At 55.4% G+C, this 21,279-nt stretch overlaps 5 protein-coding genes across 5 annotated transcripts; 2 read left to right on the top strand and 3 right to left on the bottom strand.

The window, feature by feature from the left end:
- Nucleotides 1-693: 693 nt before the first annotated feature.
- Nucleotides 694-2,905, top strand: E0L32_002609 (uncharacterized protein; the record flags this gene model as incomplete). Its single annotated transcript, XM_031136817.1, has 5 exons — nt 694-800; nt 880-1,257; nt 1,321-1,460; nt 1,589-2,039; nt 2,104-2,905. The coding sequence occupies 5 exons, from the start codon at nt 694-696 to the stop codon at nt 2,903-2,905; spliced, it is 1,878 nt and encodes a 625-aa protein (XP_031000463.1).
- A 378-nt stretch (nt 2,906-3,283) lies between these two features.
- E0L32_002610 (uncharacterized protein) lies at nt 3,284-4,918 on the bottom strand (the record flags this gene model as incomplete). Its single annotated transcript, XM_031136819.1, has 1 exon — nt 3,284-4,918. One exon carries the CDS (start codon nt 4,916-4,918, stop codon nt 3,284-3,286), a length of 1,635 nt encoding a protein of 544 aa, XP_031000464.1.
- Nucleotides 4,919-5,790: 872 nt separating this feature from the next.
- E0L32_002611 (uncharacterized protein) lies at nt 5,791-8,903 on the bottom strand (the record flags this gene model as incomplete). The annotated part of the gene is made up of 4 exons (XM_031136820.1): nt 5,791-6,034; nt 6,577-6,836; nt 6,932-7,625; nt 7,723-8,903. 4 exons carry the CDS (start codon nt 8,901-8,903, stop codon nt 5,791-5,793), a joined length of 2,379 nt encoding a protein of 792 aa, XP_031000465.1.
- A 939-nt stretch (nt 8,904-9,842) lies between these two features.
- E0L32_002612 (uncharacterized protein) lies at nt 9,843-17,048 on the bottom strand (the record flags this gene model as incomplete). Its single annotated transcript, XM_031136821.1, has 7 exons — nt 9,843-10,673; nt 10,740-11,060; nt 11,132-15,501; nt 15,558-15,678; nt 15,757-15,842; nt 15,922-16,338; nt 16,412-17,048. 7 exons carry the CDS (start codon nt 17,046-17,048, stop codon nt 9,843-9,845), a joined length of 6,783 nt encoding a protein of 2,260 aa, XP_031000466.1.
- Nucleotides 17,049-20,252: 3,204 nt separating this feature from the next.
- Nucleotides 20,253-21,197, top strand: E0L32_002613 (uncharacterized protein; the record flags this gene model as incomplete). Its single annotated transcript, XM_031136822.1, has 4 exons — nt 20,253-20,294; nt 20,350-20,368; nt 20,436-20,960; nt 21,019-21,197. The coding sequence occupies 4 exons, from the start codon at nt 20,253-20,255 to the stop codon at nt 21,195-21,197; spliced, it is 765 nt and encodes a 254-aa protein (XP_031000467.1).
- Between the last annotated feature and the right edge of the window lie 82 nt (nt 21,198-21,279).

The raw sequence follows: 21,279 nt of genomic DNA on the forward strand, positions 1-21,279 counted from the left end.
GGCGACCTTGCCGTGGCCCGATGCCCGATTACCTGCCACCCTGGTCTGCATGTTGTCATAAACATGGGAGGTAAACCGGTTCGCTGGCCGAGAGGGGGGAAGAAGTGCTAGTCCAAAGCCTTGGGACAGGGGTGCCCTGTTCAATCGAGATGCCGCCCCAAAGCCCGTCATTGGTCCACGAAGATGACAGGACCAGGGGCGACTCTGCCGAGTGACGTCTCTGGGTGTAAGGTTGCATTGGAACACACAAGATGGAGAGCTGTTGAGCTGGTGACTGGAGCTACAGCTCCGGAGGGTGATCCCAATGAGATACGAGCGCTTGACAGGTCAAACCACAGTATTCGACGTCATGATGATTTTCAGGTTTAGTGCAATGCCGCCGCCAAGGCTAAGAGAAGGGTGGCACCCCGGCCAATGCCCTCGAGCAGATGCATCTGAAGAAAATGATCTATGGCCAACTTTATGCGTGGATGGCCCGCAAGTTGGCAATACCTAAAATTATTACCGGACTCTGGATACGTCTTTCATCACGCCTATTCGCCTAACCGCCCGGTGGTCATTTCTCTAAATGCAAGACCAGAACTCTTCCTAGGAAACATTGAACGCTTTTGAAATTCGCGCCAGCGACAACTCCTCTCATTTCTCCTTTCATTCTTTGGTCTGTCATACCATGCCGGTAGTTCATGCCACAGGATGTATTATTTCGTCGCGATAATATGGGCGTTCATGGTGTCTGTCCCAACCGCACTGGCAGAAGACGATGCCCAAAAGGCCGTTGTAATTCCAGCAAGCGAATACTTGTAAATTTGCCCGAGTTTTCTTGTTGACATGAGGATATAATTGATTGGTCGTCGTCCATGCTGACTGTCGCTCCTGCAGCGAAGGCAATGACGGCCCTTGGAGCACATTCGACCTTCGCGTCGGCACCCCAGAGCAATATGTCAGAGTGACCGTGTCGACGGCCTCGCCCCAGTCCATGGTGGTCTTGTCGGACCTTGGGTGCTCGACTTCAGCTTTTTCCAAGGTGCCTTCTGACTGTGCCGTCTCAAGGGGGAATCTTTTCAAACAGAGTGGCTCCTCGAGCTGGCACGACATGGGCATGTACGGCATCAACCAGAACGGAGTGGGACTCGAAGCAAATCTCGGATACGAACAGAACGCCTCATGGGGGCTGGACCGGCTGTCGATAGGGCTTACGGGGCCCGGACTTGACAATCAGACTGTGGCAGCGTTCGCGACGGCCAAGCCACTCTACTTGTAGGTGAAAGGGCTTCGTACGGCAATTGGCTGTTCAACCCGACGAGATCTAACTCGATCTAGGGGTGTGTTTGGGCTCAACAACCAGCCTGTCAATTTTACCTCACTAGGAAACTACTCGTCGCCTTCCTTTCTTACCACTTTGAAAGACCAAAAGAAGATTCCTAGCTTGAGTTGGAGCTACACCGCTGGCGCTCAATATCGTGCGTGTACTCAATCATGACTATTGGTAGAAGAGAGGCATTGCTGACGCCCTGGTTTCGAAACGAAGGCCTGAAGCAAGTGTATGGTCAACTGATATTCTCCGGCTACGATACGTCACGGTTTAAAGAGAACTCGGCCTCTTTCACTATGGCGGACGATGTCACTCGCGACCTGGTCGTTGCACTCCAATCCATCAGCTACAGCGGATCGACCACGTCGACTCTAATGGACAAATCCATCGATATCTTCATCGACTCGACAGACTCCAATCTCTGGCTGCCAGAGGATGTGTGCGATGCCTTCGAGAAGGCTTTCGGATTGACGCTAGACAGCAAGTCGGGGATATATCTCGTCAACGAGACACAACACAATACGCTTCTCGACTCGAACGCACAAGTCTCGTTCAGGCTCGGTGACGTCAAGTCGGGAGGAGACACAGTAACAATAGTGCTGCCCTACGCCGCGTTTGGATTGACCGCGAAACCTCCTCTGGTCGATGAGACCAGCTTCTACTTTCCACTGAAGCGTGCAAGCAGCTCTAAACAATACACACTTGGGCGGGTCTTTCTACAGGAAGCGTGAGTGCCAGGCCGAGATGATGGGTTATTGAGCGCCGTCGAGCGAGAGCTGATTTGGCTGCAGCTACCTTACCGCAGATTATGAGCGGAAAACCTTCAACGTGTCGGCCTGCGTCTGGAATCAGGGTGCCGAGGAACATATTGTCACTATCAATCCAAAGGAGTCCAGCTCGGTAACCAGCGGCGGGGGGGCTTCGTCGTCTTCCTCAGGGAGCTCCAAGCTCAGTGGTGGTACTATAGCAGGCATTGTCATCGCCTGCATTGCGGTCGCCGCTCTAATTGCCGCGGGCCTCGCCTACGCGATCCTGCGCAAGAGAAGGAAGTGGATGAGGAAGGGCTTCGCAGTGGCAGCGACCAAGCCTGAACCGGACGAGGCAGTCCTCAAAGGGCCAGTCTTTAACTCGGAGCCTCGTTCCACAACCGATAATTCTACACCTTTCTCCGCTGCAGATATCTCCTCTGGCCCACGCTCGACGGCTGAGTATTCGCGGTCCGCCGCCAACTCTTCGCCCGCAAGGCCGCCCACCATCGGAGAGGATACTACGGGTGCCCCCACCCAAGAGCTGGATGGCCGGCCTGTCGCTGAGAACCCGGGCGTGTATGAGCTTCCAGGGAGTTTCGTGGCTGGCGCTGCGGGGAGAAAACCAGATCTGGGTCAACATGAGCTACCTGTTGGTGGTCGAACGAGCCGGATCCCATCCACGAGAACACCTCTTCACACGGAAGAAGAAGCTACTAACGAATCACCACCCTCGCCCTTTGTCTCCACCCTCGGGACTGACTGGGGTAATGAGGAAAGGGCCAGAACCAGTGCCGCTCCCGTGTCGCCAACCACACCCACCCATCACGAAGCGCGCCACTTTTGATAGGGGCCATCCATCAATACCGGCAATGACCTCTTATGACTGCGTCTATTGAGTGACGAGACTATGTACAACAAGGAACATCTGGTTTTTCAAAGCTTTGAGCGAGGCATATTTGGAACGAAGGGTCTCGAAAAGGGATATTAGCCCTGCGTGGTCCACTCTGGAAATGAAATATAGGAAGTTGCAAGGGTACATGTTGAGTAGGGCTTCGGCAGCGCAGAACTTTTCAGCGTTTTCAGACGGATGTAAGGATTATGAATTCAAGCTAAACTCGATCCTGGACTCTGTGAAACATAAGAGTCTCACCCAGTGAAGAGCTCGACGCAGTCGAATATCTAGCCTATTGCGTTAACTGCTGTCATGACTGTTGCCTATAGGTCATTGGGAAGTGCTTACAAAGTTGGGACTTAGGAAAGTAGCGCCGCTACTCCCAGAGATCGACGAGATAGTGATGGTATTAGATCCCGAGACAAGCGTACCCGTAGGAATTTGCACGTCGTACATCTCTCCGTAGCCTCGGTAGGCGCCGCGTGTGACACCCCGGCTGTCGATCTTAGTCGGGGCTCCAGGAGTAGGGCCTGTCCAGCTGTTGACCTTCGCCTGCGGTCGCGAGCCAGCAAACGAGAGGGTCGTCGCGATGCGCAAGGTCGCAGACCCGGTCGGCGCGCTACCGAGATTGAATTTGATGGTCACGGGATTATTGACCGCCTGGAAGACAGCCATGGGGAAGTCGGACAGCGAGGAGGAGCCGACGGTGTATGTCAGGGGCCCCCAGCTCGACATGCGGCTGTCTGAAGGGTGCATGCGCAGGAATTTGTCGGCGTTGCGGAACCCAGTCGGCTGGCCGTCGTATTCGCCAATTTTGAAGAGCGTGTTGTGGTTGGTGCTGAAGGTGCTGGCGATGTTGGCCGTCGTCGTCTGGCCTGCCGAGACGCTGACGCCGTTCACGGTGGCGACCTTGAACTCAGTCTGGTAGAGCACCATCGTGTATGTGCCGGGCTTCATGGCCGGCGAGGTGAAGGCGCCGCCGCTCGAGGCCATAGTCCAGTACTGCGCCGCGCCGTTGTACCAGTGCACGACTGTCTGGAAGCTCGAAGGGACGCCGGAGGCAGTACCCTTGACGAATCCGCGCTGCGACTTGGTAACGAGGCCATTGACGCCGGATATTTCATCAAAGAAGGAAAGGTCGAGATTCTTGACGCTGGGAATGCCAGACCGGCTGAACTGCATGATGTAGGGGCCGTGCAGGCCCATGCGGTAGGACTCAGTCTGCACGTGTCCGCTGTTCATGTAGTTGTAGAGGTTAGTAGCGCCATCACCTGCATTATTAGAGTCTATATCGCGGAAGAAGGGGCCGCCGCTGGAGGATTCCTGTTGGGGAGTCATGACGCAGACGTGGATCACGTCGTTGCCTCCATAGACACAGTGCACGTTCTCATCGATGAACCGCGTGCTGCTGTAGAACTTGGAGCGAGTCTGGCCATTGACAACGAAGACATCGCTGCCCTCGACGGTGCTGGTGGAACCGGCCGTGGTAGAGACATCACCGTAGGGGTACTCGTAAGGCAGCTTGCTCGAGTCTAGGCGGGCGAGGAAGCGCATCTCGCCAACACTTGGCTCGGCCATGATATACGTGGCCATGAATATGGAGCTGTCGCCCTTGCGGACAATCATGTAGTGCGTGAGGCCCGAGACAGAGCAGGTCACCTTGACATAGTCGGTACCGCTGGCGGTTGTTGCCTGTGTCACGCTCACAGATGTGCCGGAGCCGAGCCCCGAGTTGATATGGGTCCCCTTGGACCCGGTGGCTTGGAGCTGGACGCCGCGGTACAAGATAGAGTTTATGTCGCATGTGGAAGAGCTGACTTGAAAGACAAGAGGGTTGTCCGATCCAGCGTCGATGACATAGTTATTGCTCGATTTCGTGAAGCCAAAAGCGGCGAGAACGCCCGAGGAGAACGCAAAAACCGAGAGCAACCAGAGCCAGAGGCTGGCAAGGCAAAAGTGTGCCATGGTGGTCGACGATCCGCTGCGATTTGAGCTGCCTGTGGTCAACAACTCGGAGGTGCCTGATGAAGATTTTTCAGGATACTGAACTTGGGCATGTTGGCATATATGAAAAACGGAGAATTGAGCATAGACATACTTTTAGTAAGGCGACCCTGGTTAGTATAGATTAAGGTACCCTTATGAGATGCAACGTGGAGCCTCATTGGCGGGATCTTGGTGCCGCGTCACGGCGTCCCAAACACCGGGCGGGACGCATTCGACCTCTGCGTTCGATTTAGCAGGTGAGTGTGGGATTTTCTTATATGACAGCAAGGAAAAGAGGAACTGCGAAGCATTCATGGACGCCAACAAAAAGGAGCGAGTGGGCTAAATGAACCACCCAAGACAGCACGATTGACGACAGGGCAGAGAAGCATGGTGCCCACGACGCAAGACTACCTCCGAAGAACGAATGGGGCAAGTGGGATGTACCGGCTGGGCCGATTACCGTGCCAATTTCTCTCTCGACTGTTCCCGAGATCAAACTGCTAGACGATGGTAGCCTATGCGAGAGTACATGTACACGCAGGCTGAGCAGGGCCAGCCCAACAAATGGGAGCTAGTCCACGGGGTTTGGAGAGAGGGTAAGAAAATTTGAATTCGGGTCAAATGGTGCCGAAAGGAACCCATACCCTGTATGACTGATTATACTTGTAGAGTTGGGGTAATGAATATTGCCTACTGTCTGGGAGTTTCCAGGTACTCGGACCGCGCTTCCCCGCCAATCTGGCACATCACCCGAACTGCAGCAGTACTTGTAGTCGGGATGCGCGCTTGGCTTGCGGCATTTGTCCCTGGCAGGCCGCAGCCTGTCTCTGGACAGACCGAGGGGAGGCTCAAGCCCAGTCCTCATAGCAAAGACTCTGACCTTCTTGAGTGACTCCTCTCCACAGCCAAGCATCAAGCTCAGCACGCAGTGAGAAGAAAAGGCGGCGCTGAGCAAGGTCATTGCCGGTGGTGAGTTTACTCCCGGTTGCAAAGCCACAGGGCTGCACACCCTGCAACTCGGCGCCGTAGAGAGCACGGGGAAACAAATCGGCCATGGCAACCATGGCAGATATTGTTTTCCAGGTGGTAGAACTAGAGACATGGTCAGTGAGCCTTTGCAGAGAACAAGCGGAAGGGGTTGCAGATTGGGCCGGCATGTCCTGCGCCTGTCACGATTAGTCACGTAAGTCCATGTGGGAAGAGGGGGCGAAGACAGAAGAAGAAAATCAGTCATATCGTGATTGGCAACCAGCTTGGCTGCAGGTGAAAGGGATCGCCGTGCAATGCCGTGGTCCAGCAAAGAAGACGAACATTGGATGAAGTCCAACCACATCTATAGGATACAACTCGATGTGAGTCGCCGAGCCAGAAGCTCTCGAAGCTGCACAGGCTGATGTTCAGCGCTGTGTCCGGCTGCTCGCACAACAGCTCTCATCATGCCACTAACCGGCAGAGTCAGAGAAATGCAAGAAGAAAAAAAAGGAAAAGTACGCCGCCAAAGGGTATCATGCCGGAGGAAAATGCAAAGCCCCGCCGTTTCTCTCTCTCCGTCTCTCAAGTCCCAGCCGGTCTTTCTGTGCGCCTAGTAGTACAGCCGTATTTAATCCTCGTCTGCGCCATAAATCTGTTCGTACATTCGTCTGAGATAGTCTCGCTGTAGCCGGAAGCTCTCGTAGTTACCCTCAAGGACAACCTTGAGCAGGCTCGTGCCGGGTCTGTCAGGATGCTTAGCTGCCAGGGCCATTTGCTCTTGAAGCATGTCGTATGCCTCGGAAAAGACGCGTGAGATGGCAGCGATGTTGCTGGAACCACCAGAAATGTCATTCGCCGGGTTGTTTGGGTCAATAATGGACAGGCGATCCGGGTTCTTGTAGATGAAGCTGTTGACCATGCTCTGTGAGGTGTGTCAGTACACCTGAACAAGAGAAGAAAGGAGGCGAAAGGAGAGGGGTCAAGTTTCGGCAGCAACTCCGTGTGGATCCTACGTACCTTGGGGACGTAACCCGGAGGGTTGAGGCGAATGGCAGTGGTGACATAGTTGAACTTTTTGCCGTAGAGGTCAAAGAAATGCATCAGCATGTCGCCGAGGTGATGTTCCGGGATCATATCGCGGCTTTGGACCTGCGGCATGAGCTGGAACATGCTGACAACGAGGCAGATGATGGAAAAGCCGCCAATGCCGCCATTGACCGGCTCGTTCAGGGCGCGCATGGTGAGGAACTGTTTGATGAGCGTGACCAGGATGGGCATGGCAGGGTACTGCTCCTTCCAGTCCAGAAAAGTCTGAATTGCCTTGACGCCGGTGGTATTTTCAAACGAGATGTCCACCTTGAGGCCGGTGGCCTTGTCAATGTACTTGACGATGGGGACGCGGGCCTTGGAGATCACCTCGACCTCACCTTCCGACGCGAGCCTGTTGTTGAAGAGGAAATCTCTGAACCTAAAGAGCTCCCTTTTGGCATCATACTTGGCCCTACCACCTTTCAAAAAGGCATCGGAACAGAGGACGAGATCCATGTCGCCGGTGGGCAGGTACAGACCAGACATGAAGGAGCCGAAGGGATAGATCTTGGCATCGTGGAAGCGATGGCGGACGAGCCTATTAAGCTTATCGACGAGGTCACTTCGCAGGCGCTGTTCGTAATCGCGGGGCTTGACATGCTCGTAGAAGTCGACAACCTCCCTGTGAAGTCTGACGGGCGAGTGGGTTCTCGGTCAGCGGATAGGCCAAGCGAAAAGGGAGAGAGAGGGCGGGACTAATGGGAGAAAGAAGAGCTTACCGAGAGCTGAGCAATGGGGTTCCTGAGTGATCTTTGAACCATGGGCACGGATCCTGGCCTCGGACTACGCGCCATTCTGCAGAAATGATACCCCCGACAGGCATTTTGGTGACTTTTTTCAGTTTCGCGTGCGAGGGCAATTCAAGTTTGAGCTGGTCGTTGTGAGTTCGCTTGCGAGAAGGGTTCAGATGATCGGTGGGAGGAAGATGAGCACTAGGAGCAGCAGCTTTGTTTTGATTGTTCTCGTGGTTGAGTTTGTTGGCACCTCGCGGAGCGGTGGGAGCGCCTGGGGGGAAAGACTTTGAGCTTGCGTTCACCTGCTCGTCATCGCCGCTGTCATCAAGATCAAAGGAGATGAACTCCTCGGGCTCGACGTCACCTAGCGCTGCTGCATCGGGCTTGGTGGGTTGGACGCGAGCCTTCCTGATGAGCTGCACCACGTCCTTTTTCCTCTGCTGGACATCGGTGGGTGGTAGGACAAAGTAGGGATCGGGGTTGGACCATTTGGGAGCCTCGTCAGCTGACGTCGGGGTGTCTGCAGCGAGGCGCTGCCGCTTCTGGGACGGCTCCCCGCCAGAGCCTCGGTCGTCCTGCTCGTCGTCGGATATATCCATGTCGGCCTCGTCGCTATCCGAGAGCTCGTCTATGGGGATATACGTGACCCCGGCCTCGTCCTTAACGAAGTCCTGGGTCGTTGCCTTGTTGGTGCCCGACAGGATGGGGCGATTCGAGGCCATGAATCGAGGGTAGGGACCGCCACGGCGGGGTGCGTGCCCATCGCGGCGATTGTTGGGGTGGTTGTGTCGCGGGCCAGAACGACCGGGGCCAGGGCGGTACGAGGCAGGCGCGTCCGCGATTCCGGCCGGTCGATCGACTCGGAAATGGAAGTCGCTCTGGGGCGGGCGGAAGTTGTCGTGGCCAAAAGAGGGAGGCGGCGGGGGGGGCAGGGGCGGCCGATACGAGTCGCGCTCATTCCCATAGCCATTGTACGGTGGTGGAGGTGGTGGTCGACCGCCACCGCCGCCCGAGGGCGCGTCTGGGCGCCACGAGTCTCTGCCTCGATTGCGGTCACGACCGCGGTCTGCATCGCGATCTCTTTCTCGGTTCCAGCTATCGTTGCGCCGAGGCAGAGAATATGCTGTGGTGCCGGGCGGCCCCGGCTGGTAGGAATCGTAGGACATGGCGTCGATGTCGAACTGTCATTGACGGAGAGAGATAGAGACAAGCGACACAAAGAAAGAGTCCAGAGTCAGGGAAGAAGAAGGAAAAGAGCTCTGCAATGGAGAGAGCTGGGGGGTGCCTCGGCGTCTGCCGTCGAGCTGTGTCGACTGGGCGGCGAGGGGAAACTGGTGCGAGAGGAGTATTTGGAAAAAATATGAGAATGCGATCAATCAAATCTGAGGCGCATCCGATAAGATTCTTCACACTCGATAAGGCATTTTTGAAGAGTCCACTAAATCCCTCTCTGGCCTAGTTAGTGGGTGATCTGGAAGAGCGAGGACTCCCTGGGCGGTTGCTAATTAGCCTGTCGACGCCTAAAAGGCCCGCCGTTCGGTGCTTTAACTCCCTGTACTTGTACAAGTACCTACCTAGGTAGTTGGATCCATGTACTCCGTATGGATGGATTCGCACAAAATTTGGTACCAAGACTCAGACACGAGCGGTCACGTGATGGCGCTGAGGCCTGGCCTCGGTCCAAGTCATCCGTGATCATTCGTTGTGACGAAGACTACTACACACATAGTACAATAAACACCCTCGATCAAATTCCCTTACTGGTAAATGACCCCGCGCTCAATTTATTCGATGTCACAGCCACGGTTGCAAGTCACTTCAGACGATGGGGAGGACCTTGGGAAATTATATCTAATGAATCCCTATATATCATACATGGCGGGAAACAAGCCAGTTTGCACTTCTAGGTGGGTGTATCACAGCGATCGATCGAATGGCAAGTTGGTGTAGATGATGTGTGTTATGATAAAGGCACAAGAAACAAGAAGCACAGAAACAAGAAGCACAGAAACAGGAGGGAGACCAACTAGGTATAGAAGAGAAGAGAGGAAATGGGCAAAGAGAAGAGAAATGAGGCGACAGAAAAAAAGAAGAGAGAGATGCAACTAGGCTGCAAAGTTGACCAGTTTGCTCTTCCCGCAGACCGCCTTGGCCAGCGTCTGGATGGAGCCGCTCGTCAGCAGCTCGAGGACCTGCAGGTTGGCCTCGAACTCGCGCGTGATGAAGTTGCGGATCTCAATGGCCACGAGCGAGTCGAGCGGGTAGTGCGACAGCGACCGCGTCACGTCCAGCTCCTCGGGCTCCATCATCAGCACCGCCGCGATCTTGTCCACCAGGCCCCGGCACACCGCCTCCTCGGCCTCGGCCAGCGACCGCGCCGCCTTGAGCGCCGCGTTGAACGACACCGCCGCCGCTCCACCCCGCAACGCGTCCGCCGCCTCGGCCTCTTCCATCGCCACCCGCAGGTGCTTGAACTTGGCGTCGTGCGTCCAGAATGGCTTCATCGAAGGCGTCATCCGGCAGCCCGTCATGCAGTGGTCGTTGCACGCCGAGCTCAGCCGCCCCGAGATCGCTGCCCCGAGCAGAGCGAGCACCTCGGCCTCGCATATGCTGTCGCCGCCCAGGTTCCGCGCCACCTCGGCCATCTTCTCGGCATCCTGTGCCAGATAGCCAGAGTCGGAGACCATGGTCAGGTCCAGAGACGAAGCCGGAAGCCCATGCGCCAGCCGGTGCTGGACCAGGGCGTTCAGGAAGCAGTTGGCCGCCGCATAGGCAGCCTGCCCCCTGTTGCCCACCGCGCCTGATACCGACGAGATGGCAACGAAGAAGTCCAGCGGGACGCCGGAGAGAGCGTGGTGGAAGTTCCACCCACCACGCACCTTGCCTTCGATGACACTGTCGTAGTCTTCAAATGCCATGCGTTCAAATAGGACATCCTGGAATGACATGTCAACCATTCGAACAATTTTCTCATGTGGAAACGAAACTCCGAAATCACTTACGTGAAGGACCATAGTACCGTGAACGACTCCACGGACCGGAGGCAGATCTTGTAGCTCTTGGCTGAGCAGTGCGTCCACCGCCGCTCTGTCGACCACGTTGCATGGCCTTACCACAACCTCGGCACCTGTTGCCTTTGCTTCGGCAATGAGCTCCCCAACGGGCCCGGTAGTCGCGCCGGTCCGGGAGATCAGGACAATATGTCTGGCGCCCTTGCCCACCATCCATCTGGCCATGCTTCTGCCCAGGCCACCGGTGCCGCCAATAAGGATGTAGGTTGCATCCGGCCGCAGCAGATCGTTTAGTTTCCTGGATGGCGTCGCCTGTGTGTCATTGTGTCAGTGACGGACAGGTGGAAGAGGACCATAATGTATGCCTGCTTGGTTTGACTCACCTGTACGATCTCCTCGGCCTGTGGCACTACCACCAACTTGCCCGGGAGCCTCCCTCCTTGGAGCGACTTGAGCGCCTGCTCGGCCTCCGACAGGGTGAACGTGTTGATGGGCGAGATGGGCCTGATCTTGCCGTAGTTGAGAAGCCTAGAGACATCGGCTACTAGCCGCTTCATGACGGCAGGCCTGCCAGCCGCCATGGCCAGGATATCCACCGAGATGAAGCTCGCATTGTTGTCGCTGTGCATCATCTCCAGACGTGTCTTGTGGCCGGCATCCCGCTTGCCAATGTCGATGAACCGGCCGAACTCGTTCAGACAACCCCACGACTCCCTCAGACCATCCCCGGTCAGCGAGTTAAGGACCACATCCACGCCGCCCGTACTGGTTGCCTGTCGGACGGCAAGTCCAAAGGATGTGTCGCGGCTGTAGAATATGTTGCTTTCAGGAATGCCGTACTCGTTCATGAGGAGGGCCTTCTTCTCAGCGCTGCCAACGGTCACGTAGATGTTGGCACCAACTATCTGTGCAATGCAAATTGCTGCCTGGCCGACTGCCCCTGCCGCCGCGTGGATCAGCACCGTCTCGCCTTCGCTGAGGCGCCCGGCCTCGACCAGGCTGTAGTAAGCCGTGCTGTAAGCCAGCGGGAGCGTCGCTCCCTCCTCAAAGGACATGTCCTTTGGGATCTTGAACGCCTTGTCGGCTTTCGTGCGTGTCGTGGTGGCATACCCTCCCTCTGTGACGGCAGCCACCCGATCTCCCTGGTGAAGATGCGTGACGGCGTTCCCGACACGGATCACTTCACCGCTGACTTCGAAGCCAAATTCCCCTTGCACCTGCCCCTTGGCCGCCATGATGTCTCGGAAACTCATACCGATGGCCTTGACTCGGATCTCGATCACATCGCCATCAATCGGGGCTTCCGCTGCTTCATCGTCAAGGAAGTGAAGCGTGTCCAGTGCCCCCGGCGTAGACAAGACCATCTTGAGATTTCTGCCGGGCTCCCCGAAAGGTGTTGGCTCGAGCGCGGATGGATTGGTCTGTCTGTGGACGTACTCGTTCATCTTGTCGTCATTGACTATGCGCGGGGTGAAGAACGAACCGGCACGTTCCATGAACTCGAGCTCACTGGTGGCCGACGAGTCGGGGCCGAATGCTGCCGCCAGAACCTTGAGTATAGCTCGTGCGGTATCATTCTCAGAGAGTGGCGACGCGTCGTCCAGGTCAAGAGTGGCAAACTTCATCGCCGTCTCTGACCGGATAGATCGGCTGAGGCCCATAATCATGTTGAGGTCGGGATTGCTAGACTTTTCATAGGCACCCCGGACAGCCCAGAGGCAACCCTCTGCCTTGGTTACGATCTTCTGCAGTGCCGCAAAAGCCGCTGGTGTGAGAGACGCCAACAACGGCCGGTAGAGTTCTGACAGAACGATGCATATCTTTCCAGTAGCATCCACGCTTTCAAATGCGCCAACCTCTGGCATTCTCCCCGTGACCTGGTCCAGTGCCGAGGCCAGGCTGAGGGCGACCAGCTCCTGCGATGGTGCATCCTCATGTATGATGACCAGAGGGGTCTTGGGGTAGCTCTGCTCATGCTTCCCGTCCTCCACTCCATTCACTACCACGTACTCGGTGGGTGTGCCGTGGAGGGGCTCCAACGCAGGCTCCCACTGGAGCTTGTAGCATAGTTCTCGGGGGTTGTTGGCTTCGAACTGCGTCTCGCCGTCAATGATGGGAGAAATCGTCATGTTCTCTATAGCGATGGCGGCTTCGGTAGGGTCGTCGCCGCTCGTGGCAAACATTGAAACTGAAGTCGGCTTCACCACCGGGATGGGGAGATCTGCTTTGCAGTAGGCCTGGAGCTCCGATCCCGGCTCCCTAGTCGACAGGGCAGCGCTCTTGGATACGGATACTCTGCCAATGGAAGAGGGTAGATATATCGTGTCGATGCCAGTGCGGCCTGCGCCGAGGATGGGCCAGTAGATCCCAATGACGGACTCGATGAGGGTGGGATGGAGTATCGGGCAGGACATATGGCCGCCCGGCATCTCCTTGGCGATATCTGTCATTACGATGCTGGCCATGGAGTACGTTTCAGAGGCCTTGCATTCTTTGACCCCCTGGAAGGTCGGACCAAACGCAACCCCAAGAGCCTCTAGTGAGCTATACATCTTCTTCGGGTCCACAACCGCGGCGTCTGGGTTCGAGTTGATGGCCGATTTTGAGCAGTGCAGCAAGGTCTTGGAGGCCTGGATTCGTCGGTCGTCGTCTACTTCGTTTGCCTGGAGGGCCTGTGTGGCGACGAGACCGACGCAGTGCTCAGTCCATCCTTTGATGTGGGAGTACGAGCAGATACGGAATTCATCCCAGGTTTCCGAGGAGACCAACGTTCCCTCTTGGTGTGGACGCAGGTTGATCGTCATCTCTAAGTCCTCATCGGGTAGGATCAGAGGTTTGAGCATGGAGATGTCCTTGAGCTCAAAACGGTCAACGTCGGCGTCCTTGGCGGCCGCTCTCTGAGCTGCTGCCTCCATAGCCATGATAATGAATCCCGCCATCGGGAACACTGTCAGTGACTGGATACGGTGATGGCGCAGCCAGGGCAATTCATCGAGCCGCACAATGTTTCGCCAAGTTGGCTCCAGGTCATTGGAATAGATCGCCTCGACTCCGAGAACATCGCTGCGCTTCTCCTTTCTATGCTTGTGTTTTTGCGTCATGCGGGACTCCTGCCAGTACTTCGTCGAGTAGTTCCAAGGATATCGCGGTAGATCAGTCATTAGAATAGGCTGCTTCTTGGGAGCGGAGAAGTTGATGGCTTCGAAGTTGAGGGCAGCGCCTTTACTAAAGAGCACGGCAGCAAAATCCATGGCACTTTCTACAGCGTCCTTGTTGCGAACCAGGGCAGAAGCATAGGGGACCTTGGCAGCAGGTCCGCCGATGGCCTTCAGGATCTGCTTGATCGGCCCCTGAAGCGCGGAATGAGGGCCTAGCTCTACAAGCATATTGACCCCGGTGCGGTGTTCCCCGTCCGAGTCCAGCATGCTCTCGATAGCGTCCGAGAACTTGACTGGGCATGTCAAGTTGTCGACCCAGTAGTTGGCCTGGAGCTCGGCCGCATCAATCAATCGCCCGTGCAGTGATGAGTGGAACTTGACGTTTGTCGACACTGGTGCCTGAAGCTTCAGAAGCGACGCACGATACTCCTTGGCCACGAGGTTCATGTGGTGGGAGTGATAGGCAGTGTCGACCACCAGTCGTCGGTTAAACATCTGCCTTTGTTCCGCCAGCTTCTCCAACTCGACAAGCGCGGCTTCGTCTCCAGAGATGGTCAGGCTGGAGGGACTGTTGTAGCAAGCAATTCGCACCTCCTTTTCGACCAATCCATCGATCAAAGGCTGCACATCATCCTTGCTGCCTCCGAGAGCCGTCATGCGGCCTCTGAGATCGGGGAACCTTTGCCTCAAGACAGGGATCAGCCGGCCACGGTGGTAGGCGATCGCCATGGCAGACTCGAAGTTAATGATACCAGCCGCATAAGCTGCTCCAATTTCCCCGCTCGAGTGCCCAGCCACTGCAGCAGGGTGCACCCCCCAGTCGCGGAGAAGATCGGTGAGAGCCAGCTGTATAGCTGTGCAAGAAGGCTGGCTGATGTGTGCTTCGCTGACCCTGGTAGTTTCCGAGTCCTTGCTCAATTCTTCAATGAGAGACCACTGCGAGCCGAGGTTGATGAGACACTCATCTGCACGATCAAGAGCGTTGGCAAACACTGGGTATTGCTTGTACAGCTCACGGCCCATAGCACACCACTGTGCACCCTGGCCTGTAAAGATGAAACCGATCCGGAGCGGCTCGACCTCTTTGCCAGAGACAACTTTATCGCCGTTGATAGCCTCGATCAGTTCAAAGGAGTCCTTGGCGGGAATTGCCGCTCTCCAGTGCAGAAGTGATCTTCGCTGGCCGAGCGTGTAGGCGATGTCGTTCATCAGCTGCATCTGAAAGATCTCAGGCCTCTGCTCGAGGTAGATGACCATGTTCTTCAGAACTGCCCCAAGAGCCGCCTTGTCGTTGGCTGTGAAGACGAAGAGCTTCCTGTGCGCCAGCTTCTTCCTCTCGCTCGGCGGCTCGAGTTCATGATGCGGACGTTGCACGAAGGGTGCCGCCTCAAGAACGACGTGCCCATTTGTACCACCAAAGCCAAAATTGTTGACACTGATGTACTTCTTGTTCTTGGGCCAGGGCCGCTGGTTGAGGGGAACCTTGAGGTTCCATTCTTTCCAGGGTATCTTGGGATTTGGTTGTTTGAAGTCATGATTAGGGACGAGGAAGCCCCGCTCCAACATCAAAGTTGCCTTGATAATGCCGGCGATACCTGTCGTCTAGTTTAATATTCGTACAGTCTGCATGGGGCTTAGACAGCGAACATACCCGAAGCTCCCTCCAAGTGTCCAATGTTTGATTTCACTGAGCCAATGTAGAGCGGGTCTCTAGGGCCTCGGCCTTGCCCAATAACGTTATGGATGGCGGTGGCTTCAATCGGGTCCCCAACCTATTGCCAGGTGAGTATGTGGTCGTGACTACACTCACAGCACAATCAATGCTGTGCAGCATCGAGCGAGGAACTCACCTTGGTGCCAGTGCCATGTGCTTCGACGAACCCACAGTCGTGAGGGTCAAGCCCCGCCTCTTGGTAGACCTTTCGCATCAAGCTCTCTGGTCATGGAATCAGATATCAGTGATCGAACGAAGTAGGAAAAGGAGATCAAACCCCCCCCCAATGGCCAGTCCTTACCTTGCGCTTCGCCGCTTGGCATGGTAATACCAGGCGTCTTCCCATCCTGATTCAGGCCAGTGCCTGCTATGACGGCCCTGATAGAGTCATTATCTTTCAGAGCCTGGTCGAGAGGCTTCAGGATCAGCATGCCGCAGCCTTCACCCCGCCCAAAGCCTGTGCCTCGGCTATCAAAAGCGAAAGACCGTCCAGAGTCAGCCAAGAGGCGGCAGGTTGAGAAAGAAATCCAAAACTCGGGCAACATATTCAAGTGGCAGCCGCCGACGAGAGCGCAACTCGATTCACCAGCTCGGAGACTCTGGCAAGCGAGGTGAATAGCCACCATGCTCGACGAGCACGCGGTGTCTGAAGTAAAACTGGGACCACGGAGGTCGAAGAAGTGGGAGATCCTGTTGGATTGCATGGCATACGCACAGCCTATGACAGGATACGTGTCAGCATTCTCCAACAAGGAGAGAAAGGCGAAGATGATATCTCGTAAATCACTCACCAGTAGCTTGGTGCATTGGAATGGTGTCACTGTCACGAAAGAGGTGTGACTCGTATTCTGGAAAAGAGCCGCCGATGAAGACACCAACGTCCTTTCCTACAATGTCATGCTTGGGGATGCCGGCGTTTTCGAGAGCCTCAAAGGTGCACTCGAGCAGCAATCGCTGCTGCGGGTCCAGGGAGATGGCTTCTTTCTCGGTCAACCCAAAGAAAGGAGCATCGAAGTTGGCCAGGTTGACGTTGAGGAAGTTACCCCCGACAGGCGTGTAACTTCCGCCATGGCCGGCATTTGGATGATGGAAGAGCTCCGTGTTGAAGCGCTCCTTTGGAATGGCAGTGAAGCCTGTTCGAGACCGGGAGAGCAGTTCCCAGAACTCCGTTGGGCTGGAGACGTTCCCGGGCATGCGACAGGCCATGCCGACAATGGCAATGGGCATCTGCCTGTTGCCATGGACGTTGGAAGCAGTTCCAGGCTGACGCGCCGCCGTTCCATTCGAGCCGTTCCCATTGACATGGCCATTGCGCCAGCCGTTGATGTTCCAGCGTGGCACGCTACCATTGCCATGGAAGAAGCCATTCTCGCTATCGCCAGACGGGCTTGCAGTCGAGCGGTCGGGGGTGATGGCAATGGGCGCCATGGTCGACAGATCCCGCGGCAGCCAGGACGAGGCCACGCCAAGTCAAAGAGACAGGTTGCAACAATGAGTCAAGTCCCCTGGGCGAAGGCGAAGGCGAGATTGTCTGTCGTCAAAAGGATATGTCACATGTGCTTGGCAAGACGATGGAGGCTTGAACAAGGCCCGGCACAACACAAGCATTCACATCGTATCGAGGCATGCTGGAGACGATGTGGCTTTACTGGCTAGCTTATATGCCGAGATAGAGAGCCCCTGCTGGCCTCTTGGCTGACAAGATGGACATTGCCTGCGCCGGGTTTCTGAGCGATCTGGTCTTGGGAGGTTCCATGTTGAGCGGGTGCATGCGCCCACACGGGAATGCCTCACGGTAAGGGGAGTAGATTGCAGATTGCAAATCAGCAGTGAGCTTCCGCTTGGCCAGCCGTGTCAATTTGGTGTCAATATGGTCAAGACTGGTAGGCTGGGCGGGTAGATGATGGTGGGGGCAGCGGATTTGGCAGATCGGGTGGTCTGGAACGCTTCCAAATGGGTTGATAGCATCTGGGGAGCAACGCAAACCGGAGCCTGCCATACCACTCAGAAGACAAAGCGAGGTTCTGGCGTGAGCGGCTAAGTCCAACAATCGACACGACTGGCCAGGATAATTTATTCATGGCATCACAGGCAGGGCAAGTGGAGTCGGGATTGCGGAGCTTGTAAGCGATGAAGGTGTGGGGAAAACAGCAACTCCATGGCGACACAAGCAAGAGAGGCAATGATAGTCTGCCTGTGTGGCCAGACAAGGATGGGGGAGATCTTGGTGTGACGGTGGGCGCAGAGAGTGAGCGGATGCACGAGTCTCTACATGGCAGGCAGATCAAGCCCGGGCATCACAAGGCAGCCAGGAGCCTGATAAAAAAAGAGTCAAGCATTAACAAGTGCGATATATATGAGGTTGTCGGCTAATCTCGGCTCGAATCAGACAATGAAAACTCGAGGCGCCTTTGGCCGATGATGCCAGGGGTTCAACCTCGATAACGCACCTTTCGGCCATGTGTCGCCCGCATTCAGATAGTGACATGTGTTGCAAATGAACAAACACATTGTGAGATATCTTTCAATCTGGCCCCTTGTGGCAAGGACACGGCTCGTTCTCAGACAGGCGCAACGCTACCAGAACAGGTTAGGAGCAGGTTCCACATATTATACTCCCGCCGCTGGGACAAGTCAGCGCTCAGGAGCAACCAGAGGCTATCCCTGACACAATCAAATCGGGGATGTTCCTGTATCCCCTGATCACATCAGGTAGGTCACCGAGGACATATGTGGGCTTATTTAGTGTGCGTGTATCGAGGGTGTGTGTATGCATGTGTTTGTAGTCACAACTATAGATATACTATCGTTGGCAAGGACGTTCTATGATGCTGCGACTGAAGTTGGAGTAAGGTGACATCGCTGGGTGCGGGGGAGAGAGGAACACAAAGAGGGATGAAATACCATGATTCGCTTATCCAGCGTGACTGACCGGTACTTGAGCGCGGTACTTCGGTAGGCCAGACCTCCAGGTCTTCAACCTTCTTTTCCCCTTCTTTGAGGACGTCAAAGGCTGTGGTAGAGTTACCCGAATGGAGCGCTGGAGGGTTACATGAGGAAGACACATGCCCTGGAGTTTCTCCACCCCCACAATGCCAATAAGGACGAGGTAGGTATGTAGTATGTAGTCCATCGGCGAAAGTGTACGGACTGACAGGGGTGCATTTCAATGGGTGAGCTGGCGGCAAAAATCCATTTAATCTACCGGGAATTGATCCTGACACAGAGCATTGTCATGCCCCTGGGAGAACCAAGCGAGAGAGAGGCTAGCGCGCTTCAGATCAGTCCATGGCACCAACAAAGAGAGACTCCAGAGAGTAGGAACAATGTTCACGAAGTCCTCAAACCAGTGCACGCAGCAGGAGTCTGCAGACCGGCTACAGCGCGTCTACGCCGTCGGAGGATGACTTACAGGCCGACTGCACGCCCCGGATCGGCACCCAGCAAGTGAGTACCGGGGCTAATGTACGGCAAGTGTAGGTCGTGTGCCTGAAGTCAGCACCTAAAACACATTCGCTCAGGGACAGAGTGGTAATCATGGGGGCCGAGAGGTAGGCCTGCCTGCTTGCCTGCCACTGAGGGAAATGCTCCGACTTGGCAAGGATGCCGACCGTCCGACCCAAGAACGTCCCCAAACGGCATGGATCTTCAGTAACAGAACCCTTCAGCTTCCCGGCACTCTGTAAGCATCCATGGGCACGCCCATCGCCTTCGCCCATCAGAAGAGGGAGCATGTGAAAATAGCCAAATGTGTCCATGTCGTTTTCCGGACACCCTTAATCCGCCCACGGTGCTCGCCATGTGCTTCCGGAAGAAGAGCCGTGACATACAGGCATCCTCCGCCTTCCAGGTCCGTCCTGGATGCAGGCCGACTATGTAGTGAGCTGTCTGCGCAGTGGTTCAGAATGCAGAGCTATGTTCACATGCTGGCACTGCTGCTTATCTCTCATTAATAAGGTTGCGTCCCCTTTCATATAGGCGAAACCTGCTTCCTCTGGTACGGGCGAGAAGGAGCCTTACAGTCAGAGAGCATTAATTTACCCTCATCCGGCTTTTTGAGTATGGGCTGCCTTAGTAACCATGCAATTCACCCGACCTCCAATCGGCCTCCACACCTCGTATGTCTGCTGTGCAGCTCCTGTCGCACTACTTCCTTTCTTCCGTACATCAGGAAACCCGTCGCAGTTCCTCACAATCTAAACCTCCGCTCAGTTTTTCCAGAAGCTTTCCGCCGAGATGCGTGCATTGCAGCTGTTTAGCCTCAACTTGTCAGTAACTGATACTCTCCGCCGCGAAACGCCGGTCAGATGAAAACTTTTACGCATAAGGAGATTACCAGGAATGCCAAGACCTATACACTCGGCAACCTGGTCTGATAGCAATGCAGCCCGGCTTAGTTGCATTGGTGTTCGATTGCTTGGGAGGCTTGTGTCGATCTTACTAAAGTACCGACTACCGGACTTTGGCCTGTCCGCACAGAATGATGAGAGCACAAGCAAAAGGCGAGGCGCAAGAAGACAAAACCTCGATGTCAGCTCAATTCAGTTTGTCTTATCTGTCTAAGAGGTGTTCAAAGCCCCAAGATCGGCCACTGTACCAGGCGCCCGCCTATGCTCTCTGTCCTCCGCCAACATGAGGTTTCTCTGTCTTCCAGGAGCATATGGCAGTGCCGATGTATGTCCACCTGAGCCCCACGAACTTTTCAAATGGAAAGCTGACTTGACTCCAGAAATTTCAGGTGCAGCTGGGTAAGTGACGGTGTGGGCACACGCATGCTCAATCACACGCAGCCCAGACCATGCTAATCGAGCGCAGCACCGATCCTCAAGGAATTGACTGAAGATGGGACAGCCATGTTTCACTTCATCAATGCTCCCTGCAGCACTACACCCCCAGAGGGATTCGAGGACTACTTTGGCAAGCCGCCCTATTATCGATTCATAGAACCCGATGAGGATGTCGAGACCACCGAGGACGACGATGTGTTGGCCCGTATCCGCAATTTCCCTGATTGCGAGACCCCAGAGGATACCATGCGCGAGCTGATGAAGGAAGGCCTGGCCTCGAGTCACCGAAGCACTAACAATGCGCTGGTGTATCTTCTCAAAATCATGGAAGAAAGGGGCCCTTTTGACGGCATCATTGGCTACTCTGAAGGCGCTACCGTGGCGGCAACACTGCTGCTCTACGAGAAGCACCGAGCCGAGCAACAAGGGATCCCGGCCATGTTCAAATATGCCATCTTCTTCGCCGGGTGGCCCCCCGTACACCCAGTGACACACCACATGATTCTGAGCGACGAGTCAGACGACATGATCGAGATTCCCACATGCCACATCAGTGAGTTCCCCATGCCCTACAGGCTTGAGTGGTTCTGACAATCAAATGTGTTGTACAGTTGGCTCCTTGGACCCGTATTTGCATGGGTCGTTGGCTCTTTACAACGTCTGTGACCCGGACACTGCTTATCTTTTCGACCATGCCAAGGGGCATACGTTGCCGCGCGACAAGGAGACGGTCAAGGAGCTGGGAGACGTTGTGCGTGCGGCTATAGCACAGTATGGGATTGATTCTTGAGGAGATGGCGGCAAAGCAGAGCCTGAGGTTTCCTTTACTGCAGCCTTGCAAGAGCAACGTAAATATGGCATGGCACCAGAAA

This window comes from Thyridium curvatum (genome assembly GCF_004353045.1).
Source record: "Thyridium curvatum strain D216 chromosome Unknown NODE_10_length_634906_cov_78.760910, whole genome shotgun sequence".
In the NCBI taxonomy this organism is placed as follows: domain Eukaryota; kingdom Fungi; phylum Ascomycota; class Sordariomycetes; order Thyridiales; family Thyridiaceae; genus Thyridium; species Thyridium curvatum.